We start from the raw sequence: 14,645 nt of genomic DNA on the forward strand, positions 1-14,645 counted from the left end.
ACAAAAAAATTTCATGCATACTTATTAACTCCATTGATTTAATAATCGCATTCGCAACGAAAATGACAGTTCATGTCCAATATCAAGGTAGCTTGAATTCAAATAACAGCGAATTTCGTAATTACTTGAATTTTTTTCACAAACCAAACCAACAATTATTTAGTTGAAAATTTTATTAAAAAACCGTTATTTAAAGACATTAACTCCGTTGATCAAATAAACCGCTTCGTTGTCGCACCCGCAGAGAACTTTATTCCTGTTAACATCCAAACTATTGATTGGTTTGTGCAATTTGGGCATTAGGGTGAAAACGTCCAATTTGTTTTTTATGGTGTCAGACGCCAACCAAACATTCTCCCCATTGAGCAAGCTAGAACCAGCTCCAGTTTTCGGGGACCAATGCCAAACGTCGCCGGCCGTGGAGCAAGTAAAAAGCTGGTCTGGATGATCTGGATGGAAATGTATCTCCATGACGCCCCCCTCATGCGCATCTAAGAGATTCACCGGGTACGTGTTTTGGCGCAAGTCCCATATTGTGATGGACCCTGAAACGAAGTATGAAAAATCGAATTGAACGACTATTTGGGTGGTAAGCACCTTCCTCGTCGCCTGCCACCACCAGATGCCTCTGTGTGGGGTGGTTTTGGAGACACAGCGGCGAAATTTGATCCCCACTCAACATGAAAGTGGTCGAGGGCTCGGTTTGGGGGGCCCTAATGTCGAAAATTTTCAACTGGCCGCGTAAATTGCCAGTCAAAATCTCGCTGTGTTTCAAAAAAGCCACGCAATGAATGGAGCAACTATCGGCGGGGTCTATTCTACGGAAAACGTTCTGATTTTGGGCGTTTAATAAATTAATAGAGCCGTCTTCGCCAACGCTCACGATGTCGTTGTCGTAGGTGCAGAAGGCGGTGCAAGGGCTGGTCTCCCCATTGGGAAATTTGTGAATTGCCTCCCAGAAAATTCTTCTCTCAATTAAAGGGTCGATTCCGTGCTCTGAACTGATTTTCATCAGACTGACAGAGCCCGCAGATGAAGACGTAACGAATAAATCGCCGTTCAGAAACTAAAAACCACAAAATTGTTAAAACGTCTACAAAATAAGTGTTTTACACACTTTGGCTTCGGTTACATCCCCACTGTGGGGAAATTCAGCTACTAGGAATGGGTAAACTTCGGCGTCTTCTTCGTTTTCTTGAAAATCCCAAAGTTTGATACTGTTTTGGTCGTTGTCCCAACTGCCGGTTATAAAATAATGCGAGTCGTTCATAAAGTCGGGCCGCCAACGGATTTTGTTCACTTTTTCCGAAACGAACGTGCCGTGAATGTTGTGAGTCATTTTGGGTCCTTAATTAAAATACTAAAATAAATTAAACTTGAAAAAGAAGTGAAAAACTACCGCTATAACCTCACTCTGTCATTAAGCGATAGGCAACCCCTTATACACACCATTTCAAATTTTATAACACAGACATTTTTTTTGTATTTTCTTGGCCGCTAAATTCTCACTGGGATTCAAGTACTTTTTTGTACTTTTTTTTCGTATTTTATTTGATTTCGAAAATGTAATTGTAATTTTTAACTGGAGCAAAATAAGTCGGTTTCAAATCCACACAGACAAAACACTTCCGCTCCTCTTTATTTTTTGTACATGATTTGCATTATAAAAGAAAATGCCACAACTGCACTGTAATAAAATTAAGACTAAAAATAAAATAGCTGTGTAAAAAAATATGAAAAATAAGAAAACATTTTATAAATATGGAAATAGGTCTACGTTAGTGAGAAATTCTCCAGGTGCACCAACGTTTGGTGTTTTTCACTAAATTTCAAGTCGTGCTAGATTCCAAGTGCGATGTTATTCTTCATCTCCATGAATTTTAGATTTTTAAAAAAATAAATACAGAATTGAAATACAGATTTTGGGGTAACGTTATTGATTAATGTCTATAGGAAAATAATGTTTAGTATAATTCTTTTTCAGATATGTGAACAGCTCGCTAAAATAGTAAAATGAAGTCAGAAAACATCAGTGACAATGCTGGTGCTCAGGTTTATAAAAATTTAAACAATCTACTAATTAGTAATGATGTACCCCCACTTTTTAGATTTGTTTAAAGACTGAAAGTAGTGGAGCATGCCAGCTGTCTCCTGAAGAACAAGAGGCAAAGCCACGGTTCTGTTGTAGCAGCCCCCTTGAGAGACACAATTGTCGTGATTGTCCTTTCGAGACGGAACAATTTTTGCATTTAAAGACACACATTAAACATGTGCCCTTGGACGTAACGTCGTATGATGCTATCCACAGTTTAAAAAAGTACCTTTGTGTGAAGTGTGATTTTAAGACGTATTCAAAATTAGTTTGGCTAAAACACTCTTCGAGTAGCGGTCATTCTTGTAACATAAATTACATATATAAGTGTTGCGAATGCTCATTTGAGATAATAAATAAAGTCAGTGAGTTAAAACGTCACACTTTGTACCACCACATATTCTCAACTGCGGTTGAGTGGTTCTGTTGCACCAAATGCCGTTTCAAAACTTCCTTTAAAAACATATTACTCCTGCACAAGAATTCAACACAGCATTCAGATTTCGTAAAACAGTGGTCCTTCAGATGTAGAGCATGTCCCTACGAAACCCGAGAAGAACACCACATGGCAAAACATGTTCAGATGTATCACATCGAATCGACTCCAAAAGACAGCAACTTTGATCATTCTTACGCAAAATCCCCCTACACACACATTTTACTCAAATATATGCCATTAAAACATTACATTTACAAATGCGAACATTGCAACTTTGAATCGCAGATGAAAACAAAGATTGATGAACATCTCAAGAAGGCGCACCTAATCGACGACAACAAATTGTTTGAATGTGAAAATAAATCTGAACAAGAAGCCAATGGCAACATTTGCAAGAGTGAGACTAACAATCCTAGCCTGAAGAAGAAACGTGGGTCTTTCGCGTGTCAGAAATGTGAGTTTAAGACAAATAGTGAGAAACAGTTAGTAAAACACACGAAAAGAATGCACAATGAGTATAAAATTGAATGGGTTTGTAACATTTGTGGGTTGAGAACGATGCTAGAATGGGACTGGAGGAGGCATTTGAGGCAGAACCATTAGACTAAGGACAAAAAAGGCTAATATTGACGTAATGGTACATTCTGTAAAACCCTGTGTTTTTTTAATGACAACTAGGGACATTTTTTGTTGATAAACGAGGGATTCTCAGTTATTTTTATCAATTATAATACAATTATTTTATTTCTTTCTCTACCTGCTATTGAAAGAAAACATCACAACTGGGTTTCGAGATTTTTTCACTTTGTTTCTTTTTATTAATAAATGATATCTCCTCTATGTTAGCAACATTTTGCTTGCCACGCTTGTCAAGTATCATCTAAACTGGAGCTAACTGAACAATTTAAATATATTCAGCATATTAGATATCTATATTTTAGTTTCATTTAAAAAGACAACTGTGTCACGTGGTACTTCGTGTCAAGAAGAAACCCTGTGACCCACTTTTCCCTCCTCTCCCGTACCACATACGCTACTTGAGTGTTAGTTGCATTGACAACAGCGCCCTCAACGGAAAATATTGTAATTAGAGTGGAAGTGTGAATGTGATGCATTTCGTATGGGATAATGCGGATTTTTCCACAATAATACAGAAAAATTAACCAAAACGGTAAGTAAACCACTTGATTACGCTCATGTTTGCAAAGACAGCCCCCCAAATGAGTGTAGAGCTAACAGCAACCGTTTTATTCTAGGTTATGTAAATAAGAGCGAAGTGTAGCGAGTGGCCCATACCCGGCGCTAGTGGTGAAAAGTGAGCAATTTTCCTTCATGAGCGTCTTTCCCCCGGCGTGAAACGCGCAAATTTCCTTCCATTGTGCACCGAGTTCGCTTGTAACCAAACAATACCAACTGTGCACTTGTTAGATCACTACAACCCACAACAATGTCCGAAAGCGACCTGCCCGACCTTGCGCCGCCGGAGGCCGAATCGGCCGCCGCGCCGCCGCCGCCTGAGGAGCCCCCCGAGGAGGCCGTGAACGGCGGCGACGACAAGCCCCCGACGCCCGTCTTGGAGGAGCCCCCGTCAAGTGAGTCCCCTGACGACACCAGCACCCCCAAAACCAGCCGCGAGCTCAAATCCATTCTCGCTTTGTCCAAAGAGGCGAAGTTAGACACGAATCTGTCAACAAATAGACGCAAAACGCTAGATAAAATCAAGGGCACGCCGAAAAAATCGCCCAAAATGACGAGTTTTCCTGTTACAGCCGAGAGCGAATTGGAAAATTTCGACGTGAAAATCGAAGAGAAAAAGGCGAAAAAAAGAAAATCGAGCTTTGGCGTCGAAAGCGGGGTAGAGGGCGCCACCGCGGAAGAGGCGAGGAGGGGTCTGCAGTTTTATAACAACGATTTTATCATGGCAAGGAAGGTAAGGGGGCTAAAATACACCAATTGTGAGTGCAGTTACGCCGTTTCGGCCTCGTTTCAACTTAAACTAAGAAAAGTGTGCACATCTGTCAGTGAAAAGCACCAATTGTCACGATCTGTGTGAGTGATAGGTGGCTGTGATTTGTTTTTCCTACGTTGCACAAACTGATTAAATGTCAAGAAATCTACGACAAACGCATAATTTTAAAACAACATTTATATTTCTAGTGTCAGAAACATTGCTTTCTGGTGTAAAAACAGGTCCCATTAATGATGTAAAAATGTTGTTTTCTCGAGTACAAGGTTGTATACATACACCAAGTGCATATCGGCATATTTTTGTAGTGTAAAAGTAATGTTTTTTTGTGATATTTTACGTCACGTACGATAATTAAACGATTTTAGAGTTCCATCTTTTATAAAATTGAGAAATTTAACAAAAATATTAAATTATTACTAATTTTAGATTGTATGTGAGAACTGTGCCAATCACGTAACAACTAGCACACATTATTTTTTGTAAAGTAATCGCAGCAAAATTATTGCGTGTATTTTTCTTTTTTTTTTTGCATAAAATAGTCACCCAGTGTGAAAATTTTCATGTGTTTGCTATTGCAGCCCAACAAAGACATCTTTTGCTGGCGTTGCCACCACGATGGCGTGCAAGTGGCATGCGAGACGTGCCCCAGGGCGTACCATCTCAGGTGTCTCAAACAGACAATCACAGATTTGGAGCACTGGCCATGTCCCGAATGTGTTGCAATACTTAAAGCTGAGAATACACAAACTAGGTAAAAAAAAATTAATGAAAATGTCAAATACGAAATTAAATCGTTGTCGTAGGTCTAAAGCTATGAAAGGAATGTCTCTCGAACACCTTTGTAGTTTGCTCAAATTTGCTGTGAAGAGGATGATACAATGCAATGGGGTAATACACTGTTGGATTTTCTTGGTGTTAAAGTTTTAAATGTGGTGTTTTTTTGGACAGTCTGAGCCGTTTATACATCCCGTCGACGAGAAACAGTTTCCTGAATATAGAAATTACATCGTTCAACCCATGACTTTGACCATGTTGGAGAAAAATATCAAGGATAATGCGTATGGGAGTACTCAAGCTTTCGAGTCAGATGCTAAGTGGATTTTACATAACAGCATCATCTTCAACTCATGTTAGTATTTTTTTCTTTTGGTTTTTTATTGGGTGCTGTTGTTAAGTGCATTAGTTATACAGAGTGATGAAAAAAAGGCGCCCACGATTGAAACAGTCACGTCCTTTTTTATTGAAACATTGTGACCATCATTCCAAAAATAGTCTAAATAGATTCTTTTTAAAATTTAAACAGTTTGTCTAACAGCACAAAGCGGCAATATTGCACAATTTTCTTTACTAAAAAACTATTTCACTCAGGTATTTTTCGTATCTAGGAAAGATATTGTCACCCGAATAAAATAAAAAACTGTAAAGTTTACATAATTTTATTATTCTAATACGACACGACCGAAAGGTATCTAATGATTTCAATTATTTTTTTTTATCTTTGACTTTTTGTCTTTAATCGTTCAAATTTCACAGAACAAACAACATTGAAAATTGATTTTTTTGTTGCTACCGTTTCCAATAATTGAATATTACTTGGACATTTTCTGTATCCTAGGATATTTGCAATGTTGCAACATTGATAATTTTTTTTTGGAGCCAAGAAATGGTATCCTAACATCTTCAATAAAGTTTATTTCAATAGACTTTTTACACATTTTTTTAAGAACATTGTCAACTGTATCAAAATCTAGACTTTAACAATGAAATTATTTTAAAACTGTTAATTATACAGGGTGTTCCGTTTTTATTGTTACAAATTTAAACAGGTGATGGGATATTCAATTCTAAGACAAAAGTTTCCTATAAACATGTATCGAAAAATGCTTGGTAAGGGAGCTACACCCCCTGAAAAGGGGCTAATATGTTTTTGCTGATATTTCAGAAACCATTTAAGATAATATTACAAAATGTGGTACAGATGATAACCTTTATACACCTAAACGAATTCAAGCATCAAATGTCGAAATTTTTAATCAGGGGCGTCCGAAACTGGTGGGGTTTAGGGTAAAAAAATACCTATTTATTTTGGCTTTAGTTTCTTTAGTTATGCWTTGAGCAAAATGGTRGTCACTTTGAACAACTCCTTTAGATTTAGGCAAATTCATTTAATTAATGTTATTATTGTTACTGTAATGTAATGTTAATTAGTTGAGGTTGATTAAAAATATGAATTTCTTGCTTTTATTATTCTGTAAATTCTGATTTATTTGAATGTTGTATTGGTGTGTAACATAAGTTTTAAATCAATTTTATTCAATAACAATAAGTAGTATCGACACAAGAGAGACTTTTTTGTGATAAACTATCGAACTTAAGATTTTGTTGCTGAAAGTACCGAGAAACTAAAGCCAAAATAAATAGGGTATTTTTTTACCTTAAACTCCCCCAGTTTCGTACGCCCCTGATAAAAAATTTCGACATTTGATGTTTTAATTCGTTTAGGTGTATAAAGATTATCATCTGTACCAAATTTTGTAATTTTATCTTAAATAGTTTCTGAAATATTAGCAAAAACATATTAGCTCCCTTCCAGGGGGTGTAGCTTCCTTACCAAGTATTTTTCGATACATGTTTATAGGAAACTTTTGTCTTAGAATTGAATATCCTATCACCTGTTTAAATTTGTAACAATAAAAACGGAACACCGTGTATAGATTTCTCTTTTCTAAAAAGGAAAGTCTATATTTTACTGATAAGAGCACAAATCCAATTTTGGTCTTCGAATTCGTCTTTAATAAAAGATCACTTATAACGTGTGGGGTAACACGGGCGCCTTTTTTTCATCATACTGTAGTTCAGATTTTAAGAAAATTCATGGCGTTTGGTAAAGAAGAAAAACCCATGATTTTAAACAGATTTAACCGAAATTGTAGTTTCTAGCTCTTCCACGTTGTACATATCAAGACCACGCATATAATCTAAATTCCAGCCTTTCCAGATCAGTCCAAGCTCACGACCGCTGCGAAAACAATCGTAAAAATTTGCAAACAAGAAATGGCCGAAATTGAAAACTGTTCTTCGTGCTATCTAAACGCCAACACCAAAAAACACACATGGTTCGTGGAGGTGTGTCCCAAGCCCCATCTCTTGGTCTGGGCGAAACTCAAAGGATTCCCTTATTGGCCCGCCAAAGTCATGTCGATTAATTCAACTGGTATGGCGGACGTCCGATTTTTCGGTGCCCATGACAAGGCGTGGGTCAGCGTCAAGGACTGCTATTTGTATTCGATCAAAGACCCCAATTCTGGCAAACAAAAACGAAATGATATCATCGAATGTGTCAAAGAACTCGAGTTGTACGTCGATAATTTGCGCAAGATTTACGGAAGAGTGAATTTCGCACCGTTTAAAACGCCACTCGAGGCGGACACGCAGATGAGACAGTTGCAAGTGTTTTTACCGAATTATAAAAACGAAGGAAAGGAAGTTGTGAAGAAGGTGAAAGATGGAGGGAAAGTTGAGAAGTTAAAAGTTGAGGGGATTGAAAGTCTGGGTGATTTGGAACGGGGACATAGTGGGGAGAGTAGTGAAGAAGAGGAGAATGAAGAAGAAGAGGAGGAGGATAAGGGGAAGAGAAAGAGTGAGAGTTCGAACGGGGATAAGCAGAAAGAGGCCTCCATGACGAGAATCGACTACTGTGAAACTCCCCCAGGTATAATTTGAGATGGTTTTAGTTGAATTTTGGTTTAAATTTTTTTTTTTTTTTTAGAAAAACCCAAACTGGTAGCAAAGCCAATTAAAACTATAATCATTAGAAAACGTTACTCGGTCGATAATCTTCAGGAAAACTCTGCGAAGATTGCACGAAAAGAGTTGAATAAAACCGATACCACTCGATGGTCGTTGGATAATCATGTAAAGCAAAATTTGACGACGGTCAATACGAATAATCTTCAAAAGGAAGAAGAAAAAGTTTCAAGTAATGCTTTGTCTCAAATCAAATTACGGATAAGTGACGAGCTTATCAAGAAATTGGGTGATTTGGACGAAGACGGCAATGAAACGAAGGAAAGTGAAAGTAAGAAAGAAGAAAATGACAGTAAAGTTGAAGAAAAAACAAGTGAAGATGATGAATTAAGTAAAGATAAGATTGAGGAAGAAAAGTCTGAAATAGAGGTGAAAAATAAGACTGAAGAAGAAAAAAGCGATGAAAATAAAACAATGCCAGAAAAATCAGATAAATCTGAAGAGTTGAAAGTTGTTGAAGATAAGACATTAGAAGATGATAAAGAAGCAGAAGTAGCAATAGACTCAAACATACGTAAAGATATTACAAAAGAAGACGAAAGTACGAAAGAATCCTCTAAAAAACGTAAACTTGATGAAGAGGAATCGGAAGATGATTCGACTATATTTCCGCCAAATAAAATGGTAAAACTTGTACCTATCGAAAATATTTTACAAAAAAAGGACGTAGTGGAACCTCCGTCAAATAAACAGGAACAATTAATACTTTTAAAAGAAATTCGGGTCGTCAAAGACGGTAAAAATAAAACCCAAAAACCCGAATCCGAAGATAAAACATCGAAAGAGCCTCCAGTAAAAATAAAAAGCGAAGTGGAATCAGACGAGGATAATAGCGACGTCCAATACATGGAAGCGAAACGTCAATACCTCTCCGCTTTGAACATATCCGAAAAACAAAAAGTCCCGACAAAACCGAAAGCTCACGAAATCCGGACACGATCAAAAACCGAGGAGAAGAAGAGTCGAAAAGAAGAGAACACTTCCAAATCGAACGAAACGTCTAAAGAAATCTACATCAAATCACTGTCCAAAATGCAAACACCCAAACACAAAGCACGGAAGTCTTTCCCGACCCCCAACTACAGCAAAAAGACAATTGTGGCGCGGAAAATCGTCCCGAAGACAGCCCTAGACGACGAATTAACAATCGTCAATGCGACAACGTTGCAACCCACCGGAAACGTGATGATTTTACCGAAATTACACTACACCAAACCCGTCACCAGAGATTTGAGTAGTCCACCAATGTTGACGATGTTGTCACGTCCACAGGTTGATGCAAATGCCCCTACAAAAAAGGTCGTCGAAGGGTCGCAAAATTACATCCCCCAGAACGAGGAAGAGGCTCGGAGTAGCATGTTGTTGAATAATTTGTTAACGAGCGGGTCAGCACCACCTATCATTGACGTTGATAACCAATCGAATTCTTTGGAGTCCGAATTGGGGGCGTTGAAGGAAATCCTCCCCGAGAATGTGTCGAAAGGCGTGAACGAAATTCTATGCCAACCGCCCCCGAAACTGAAACCTAAACCGTTGGGAGTGTTGAGTAGTGTGGTGGAGTCGGGGGTTCCCAGCACGGCGGGGCCGGTGGCGTCGAGGATCAATTCCATGGCACAGAAGGTGAGTTTTGTGATGGGAGAAGGGGCGGTTTTGATTGGTGTTTGGTTTCAGCTTGCTGATTATTTTCGAGGATTGTTGGTTGAGACGATTAGTGATATAGGCAAGAGTAGTAATCCGGAAGCGACGATAAGTACTTTGAAGTACGAAATTGAGGAGTTGAACCATAAACATAGTATTGAATTGTCGGAGATCAGGAGGAACGTCTCGATTGTGTTGAAGGATATTCAGAAAAGCGTTGTGGAAGAGAGGGAGAGGATTATTAACGAGACGAAGGCGAATTGCGAGATGGAAATGATGAAGAGGGTGGAAGAAGCGAAGTCCAAACAGTGGTGAGTGTCTTAGAGCTGTCTGACACGACACTAATTTCAGTACTGAAATTGCCCGCGCAATTTTAGTTAGCTTGGATGCAAGAAAATAGAGCCTGTTCTAATTTCTTGCATCCACTACAAATTATTATTAATGCGCATTAACAAAAAGCGTAAATTTAAAATATTCAAATGTAAAAACAGAAATATTATAACTAAGACGCTTTACGAGCTTTTGTCTAAAACTCGAAAAATGTTCAAGGGTAATTTTTTGAAATTGCGTTTATGCTACCACGCGCTGTTATCAAAAGAAACGTATTAAGTCCCCATTTTCTATGAATTATTTACTTTAATATCTAATTTTTAATTTAATGAACCGAGTTTGTAAAATAATATTGCAGAATTTGTCAACTAAAATATGAAAAATGTAACAAAGAATAAATATAACAAAATATCACAAATTTTAAAGTAATGGTAAATCAATAAGTGGTGAATTAACCAACGTCCCTCAACATTTTTTAAATAGTTTCCTCAATTGAATGGAATTTCAGATACATGTTACATAACAGAACTCCAGAATATTTATTTTTTAAAGCTAACTAATGTAGTTTTTTTAATACCATACATTAAACTGCAATTTCATTTAGCCTATTTCAACGTTCAAAAACGGTTGGAAATAAAAATCTCTTGAACATTCTCTTCAAGAAAATTTTATTCTCTACAACCCCTTGATTGTATTTGTTGTAAATCTAACGTTTTTCGATCTTTTTAATTAAAGAGAATTATTCACAAATGTTAAACTTGGCGTTAAATTTTATATAACTCATTTAAGAATACTTTCAGATGAAATGTCTGTAATATTTTTTCAGGATTGTAGGGAATTGAATATCCCGATATATTGTCCGTGCTTAAAATTGACAACTGACAGTCCTTTCGGTCTTTAGCAAGATCAATGCGCATGTTCATAGAATTATTTCAGTACTTACGTGTCGTAGTAACTCCTAATTTCGATACTAAATTTGCGCGCGCATTCAAGCAATTCAAACTGAAATTAGTCTCGTGTCAGACAGCTCTTAGAAATATTATCTAGGTATAATTTATAATGAATGCTTTGTTTCTAGGTGTGCGAATTGCTCAAAAGAGGCCCAGTTCTACTGCTGTTGGAACACCAGCTACTGTGATTACCCATGCCAGCAGAAACACTGGTTGAAACACATGAGTAAATGTACGCAAAACGTCGCTCAAAATCAGACATCGACAACACCAGTACGACAGACATCCCAACAGCTAGTATTAACGCCGACGTCGGCGCCGAAATTCGGGGTACTTATCACAAACAAAAGCAAAAGATAACCCACACTAACAAATAAACACTTCCAGGCTTTATTCGCCAAACCGCAGAAAGTTTACCTTAAAAGGACAAACGCACCGTTTAAGGTAAATCGACCCAAACGTGCCCAAAGTCATATTTAGTTGATTTTTTTGTAGCAAACAACCGGAAGCCATATAACTCTTGTCGAGTCAACGCCGGGAAACTTTGAATTGTTGGGGAGCGGTCCCATAGCCGTCAATGGCAAAATCTTAGCAAGCACGTCAGTGATTGAAAAAATCAAAAGTGGTAATATAGTGACAGTTACGGCGCCGTCTGGCCCCACAAACACACAGTTAACGAGTGCGAATCAAAAAGTGAATACAGTTACGAAAAGTACTGCCAGTTCTTCAGACAGTGAACATTAAATTCAAGACTGCCAAATAAGGAGAAAATATCATGTTTTTCACGTTCGTGTTTCAAGATCTGATATTACAAAGTTGTTTGTAGCTCCTCATAGAACTTATGGTGTAAAAACAATTATTTTTAGTAGTATGTTAATTCTTTTTATAACATGAGTACACGTTACTATAACTTTTTTTATTTAGTGTATGTATGTGAAGTTAAATAAAACAGCTTTATATTTTGAATACGACCAACTGCTAACTTCTGGGACACAAAATATTCTTTGTAAAATAGATACTTTATTAATAACTCCCAGAATGTATGTTTGATTATCAAGGAAATTTTATCCAGATTCTTTTTTCACTTTGATTGCTTCCAATTATTTTATATAGCACCCTTATTACAATAAATAAAGTTAATATCTAGAATATTGCAAAAATTACAAATCTGGATATGCTGAACTGGAACCTTGATTATTTATCTACGACCGGTCGTGGATAAAGTATAGTACATTACACGAGTTGTAATTGGTTTACAACTCATTTTTGGCACGTGACCTTTTCCTATCTGTGTCCAATAGCCGGTGCCGAACTCGAAACCTTTTCCAGCTTCTCGAAATGCTTCCTAGCGTTCCTAATATTAATCAGAGTGACTTCTGAGGGAATCTGCGGATCAGACATGCACACCATCACGTAGGTGTTGCTAGTAAACATGTCAATGTAGGCCGCAAACGCGGAATTTCTAACTTCCATGCTCTGGAATTGCGCCGCCAGTTTCGAGCACGACAACTTGAACTGTTTTATGATGTTTGAGACTTTTTCAAATCTGTGCACGTCTCTGTGGTGTTTCCTTTGGCAGTGGGAGATCACCAAGAAAGTCGCCCTTTCAAACAAGAGGACTTCATCAGCGTCGACAATATTGGCAAACTGTTGTAAACTATTTTCTAATTCTTTGACGTTGGGAATCAGCATGTACACAATACTGGACCACGCCCTGTACAGCGTCTCATCCCAGATGGAAGTCCTAAAGCAAGTGCACTCAAGCGGCAGAGACAACCGCTTTAAATCAGCCTCGCGCTCCTTGAAGATAATCTCCCTTTGGTCCTCCGTCACGAGGTCCATTTTGTGGATCAAACAGAACACTTTGGCTTCGGGGGAGTTCTGCAAAATGGCCTCGAGACAGGATTGGTAGTAGTGCATGTCTTTCTCCAACTCGCGACTCTCCACGTCAAACACATAGATAAGCACCTCCACGTTCCTGAAGATGTTGTCGCGCTGTGACGCGAAGTAGTTTTCCATGAAAGCCTCCTGGCCCCCACAGTCCCACAGGTTGAGGACCAAGTTGCCGAGGAAGCGGACGTGGGAGTGCTCCACGTCGACTGAAACCAAACGACTGTTAATCGGCCGGGTTCGGGGCACTCTGCTTACTAGTCGCCCCCAACCTCCGCGTGTCTCGGGCGATGTAATTTGCGAAAATTATTGATCTCATGCTGGTCTTGCCGGAACCGCTTTTACCCATTAAAAGAACCTGGAAGTTTTAAGGTAATTTTAGTCAGTCCGAGGACTAAATAACGAACCTTCTTTTTCATTTTGGGGCCGGTTAATTGAAAATTTATTTGTGCGGAGAAAATTGGTCTAAGTACAGGACGCGATACATCAAATGTCAAAATCTTTTGTTGTTATTTTGTCCAGTGGCGACTCGTAAGGACGCTAAATAACTAGTCTGTTTTTTTTTAATGGAAATTACCAAGTCAAAATTTTTTTTGCTTTGTTTTTGTCCCTAGAAATTTTGTTAAAAAATTATGGTTATGTGTTCAAATTGAGATGTCAAAATTTTGACTTTTATGAATCTTGTGTGCCTGTTTGCTCTTTGAAAGCGCTATAATTGAATACCTGAGGTCTAAAGACAGAATTCAGTGGTAATAATTTTGATAGAAACACACGGTAAGTAACTACAATGTTGTGAACGAAAATGAGGTTCTTGCTACAAAAACTTTGAAGAAAAAGGATGTATATACAGAAAAGAGTTATAGCAAAGATACAAGTAATATTATGATGATTGGCAATAAATTTTGTGTAATTTATTGAAACGAGTTCAAAGTTGATGCATTTTATAAATTCTTCTTCAGTCTTAGTTTCAAAATTGTTACTTTTTCAACTCGTTCCTCAAAAACGATGCACAAGACACTAATTTAATTGCGTTCTTTCCAAGGTCCTTTCTCATCCATGTTTATTTTGTATTTTTGTCAATTTCTTGCTAAAAATTTAGAATGTTTAGCAAACCTGCATTACAAATTGCGTCTACATTTGAACGGCCCCTTTTTCTAACTTCCTGCTTGCGAACTATTCGTTTCCAAATTTCGAAAAACTCTAAATTTTCTTTGACGATTTTTTGTGTTGACATTTAATGACATTGTTTTCAAATTAATTCAATAAACCGGAACTGCCAACTTCCTTTAGTTTGTGTTTACTAGTGATGCCAACGTTATGACTGTTTGGCATTTCCATTAAAAAAAAAACAGACTACTATTTACATTTTATTTTTTTAGGAAACTAACATTCATAAAACTTTACAATCTGTTGTATATTTTTTATTATTGTGTCAAAACTTTTAAATAAAAAATTAAAACAGAAATTGCAACGTTGCCCCCATATTACGAGCCGCCACAGCAGCTTCAAAAAATATTTGAATTGTATAAA

General features: G+C 37.6%; 4 protein-coding genes across 7 annotated transcripts; 2 read left to right on the plus strand and 2 right to left on the minus strand.

The window, feature by feature from the left end:
* The first annotated feature begins 115 nt into the window (after positions 1–115).
* Positions 116–3,477, plus strand: LOC123013875 (zinc finger Y-chromosomal protein 1-like). Of its 2 annotated transcripts, XM_044412728.1 has the most exons (4): positions 116–589; positions 900–1,927; positions 1,985–2,052; positions 2,109–3,477. In XM_044412728.1, the coding sequence occupies exons 3-4, from the start codon at positions 2,014–2,016 to the stop codon at positions 3,132–3,134; spliced, it is 1,065 nt and encodes a 354-aa protein (XP_044268663.1). In that variant the 5' UTR covers positions 116–589; positions 900–1,927; positions 1,985–2,013; the 3' UTR covers positions 3,135–3,477. The 2 variants fall into 2 exon arrangements, with proteins under 2 accessions (XP_044268663.1, XP_044268664.1); XM_044412729.1 differs by lacking the exon at positions 900–1,927.
* Positions 156–1,640, minus strand: LOC123013877 (nucleoporin Nup43). The gene is made up of 4 exons (XM_044412730.1): positions 1,414–1,640; positions 1,118–1,360; positions 598–1,066; positions 156–545 (listed from the first exon to the last, which is right to left on the minus strand). The coding sequence occupies exons 2-4, from the start codon at positions 1,337–1,339 to the stop codon at positions 187–189; spliced, it is 1,050 nt and encodes a 349-aa protein (XP_044268665.1). The 5' UTR covers positions 1,340–1,360; positions 1,414–1,640; the 3' UTR covers positions 156–186.
* A 120-nt stretch (positions 3,478–3,597) lies between the features above and the next one.
* LOC123013874 (protein kinase C-binding protein 1) lies at positions 3,598–12,191 on the plus strand. 3 transcript variants are annotated; one of them, XM_044412727.1, is made up of 12 exons: positions 3,598–3,702; positions 3,788–4,123; positions 4,301–4,461; positions 5,079–5,251; positions 5,304–5,388; positions 5,449–5,629; positions 7,490–8,212; positions 8,270–9,927; positions 9,979–10,256; positions 11,354–11,555; positions 11,613–11,669; positions 11,721–12,191. In XM_044412727.1, exons 2-12 carry the CDS (start codon positions 3,979–3,981, stop codon positions 11,967–11,969), a joined length of 3,912 nt encoding a protein of 1,303 aa, XP_044268662.1. In that variant the 5' UTR covers positions 3,598–3,702; positions 3,788–3,978; the 3' UTR covers positions 11,970–12,191. The 3 variants fall into 3 exon arrangements, with proteins under 3 accessions (XP_044268662.1, XP_044268660.1, XP_044268661.1); XM_044412725.1 differs by having other exon boundaries at positions 3,788–4,461; XM_044412726.1 differs by having other exon boundaries at positions 3,788–4,461; positions 7,499–8,212.
* Positions 12,192–12,228: 37 nt separating this feature from the next.
* LOC123013878 (ras-related GTP-binding protein A) lies at positions 12,229–13,662 on the minus strand. Its single transcript, XM_044412731.1, has 3 exons — positions 13,523–13,662; positions 13,374–13,473; positions 12,229–13,324 (listed from the first exon to the last, which is right to left on the minus strand). Exons 1-3 carry the CDS (start codon positions 13,532–13,534, stop codon positions 12,510–12,512), a joined length of 927 nt encoding a protein of 308 aa, XP_044268666.1. The 5' UTR covers positions 13,535–13,662; the 3' UTR covers positions 12,229–12,509.
* Between the last annotated feature and the right edge of the window lie 983 nt (positions 13,663–14,645).

The sequence above is a fragment of the Tribolium madens genome, unplaced genomic scaffold (assembly GCF_015345945.1).
Source record: "Tribolium madens isolate multiple individuals breed KSU strain unplaced genomic scaffold, Tmad_KSU_1.1 Scaffold_96;HRSCAF=242;Tcas5.2_LG5, whole genome shotgun sequence".
NCBI classification, from domain to species: domain Eukaryota; kingdom Metazoa; phylum Arthropoda; class Insecta; order Coleoptera; family Tenebrionidae; genus Tribolium; species Tribolium madens.

Excerpts from the sequence above, each read along its gene's own strand:
- LOC123013877 (XM_044412730.1), bottom strand. The coding sequence starts at position 1,339 with ATGACTCACAACATTCACGGCACGTTCGTTTCGGAAAAAGTGAACAAA. Across the intron at positions 1,067-1,117 it reads GGGATGTAACCGAAGCCAAA|TTTCTGAACGGCGATTTATT; the intron begins GTGTGTAAAACA and ends TGTGGTTTTTAG. Across the intron at positions 546-597 it reads GGTGGCAGGCGACGAGGAAG|GGTCCATCACAATATGGGAC; the intron begins GTGCTTACCACC and ends ACTTCGTTTCAG.
- LOC123013875 (XM_044412728.1), top strand. The coding sequence starts at position 2,014 with ATGAAGTCAGAAAACATCAGTGACAATGCTGGTGCTCAG. Across the intron at positions 2,053-2,108 it reads GTGACAATGCTGGTGCTCAG|ATTTGTTTAAAGACTGAAAG; the intron begins GTTTATAAAAAT and ends CCCACTTTTTAG.
- LOC123013874 (XM_044412725.1), top strand. The coding sequence starts at position 3,979 with ATGTCCGAAAGCGACCTGCCCGACCTTGCGCCGCCGGAGGCCGAATCG. Across the intron at positions 5,630-7,489 it reads CAGCATCATCTTCAACTCAT|CCTTTCCAGATCAGTCCAAG; the intron begins GTTAGTATTTTT and ends TCTAAATTCCAG. Across the intron at positions 9,928-9,978 it reads TCAATTCCATGGCACAGAAG|CTTGCTGATTATTTTCGAGG; the intron begins GTGAGTTTTGTG and ends GTTTGGTTTCAG.
- LOC123013878 (XM_044412731.1), bottom strand. Across the intron at positions 13,325-13,373 it reads GCGGAGGTTGGGGGCGACTA|TCGACGTGGAGCACTCCCAC; the intron begins GTAAGCAGAGTG and ends GTTTGGTTTCAG.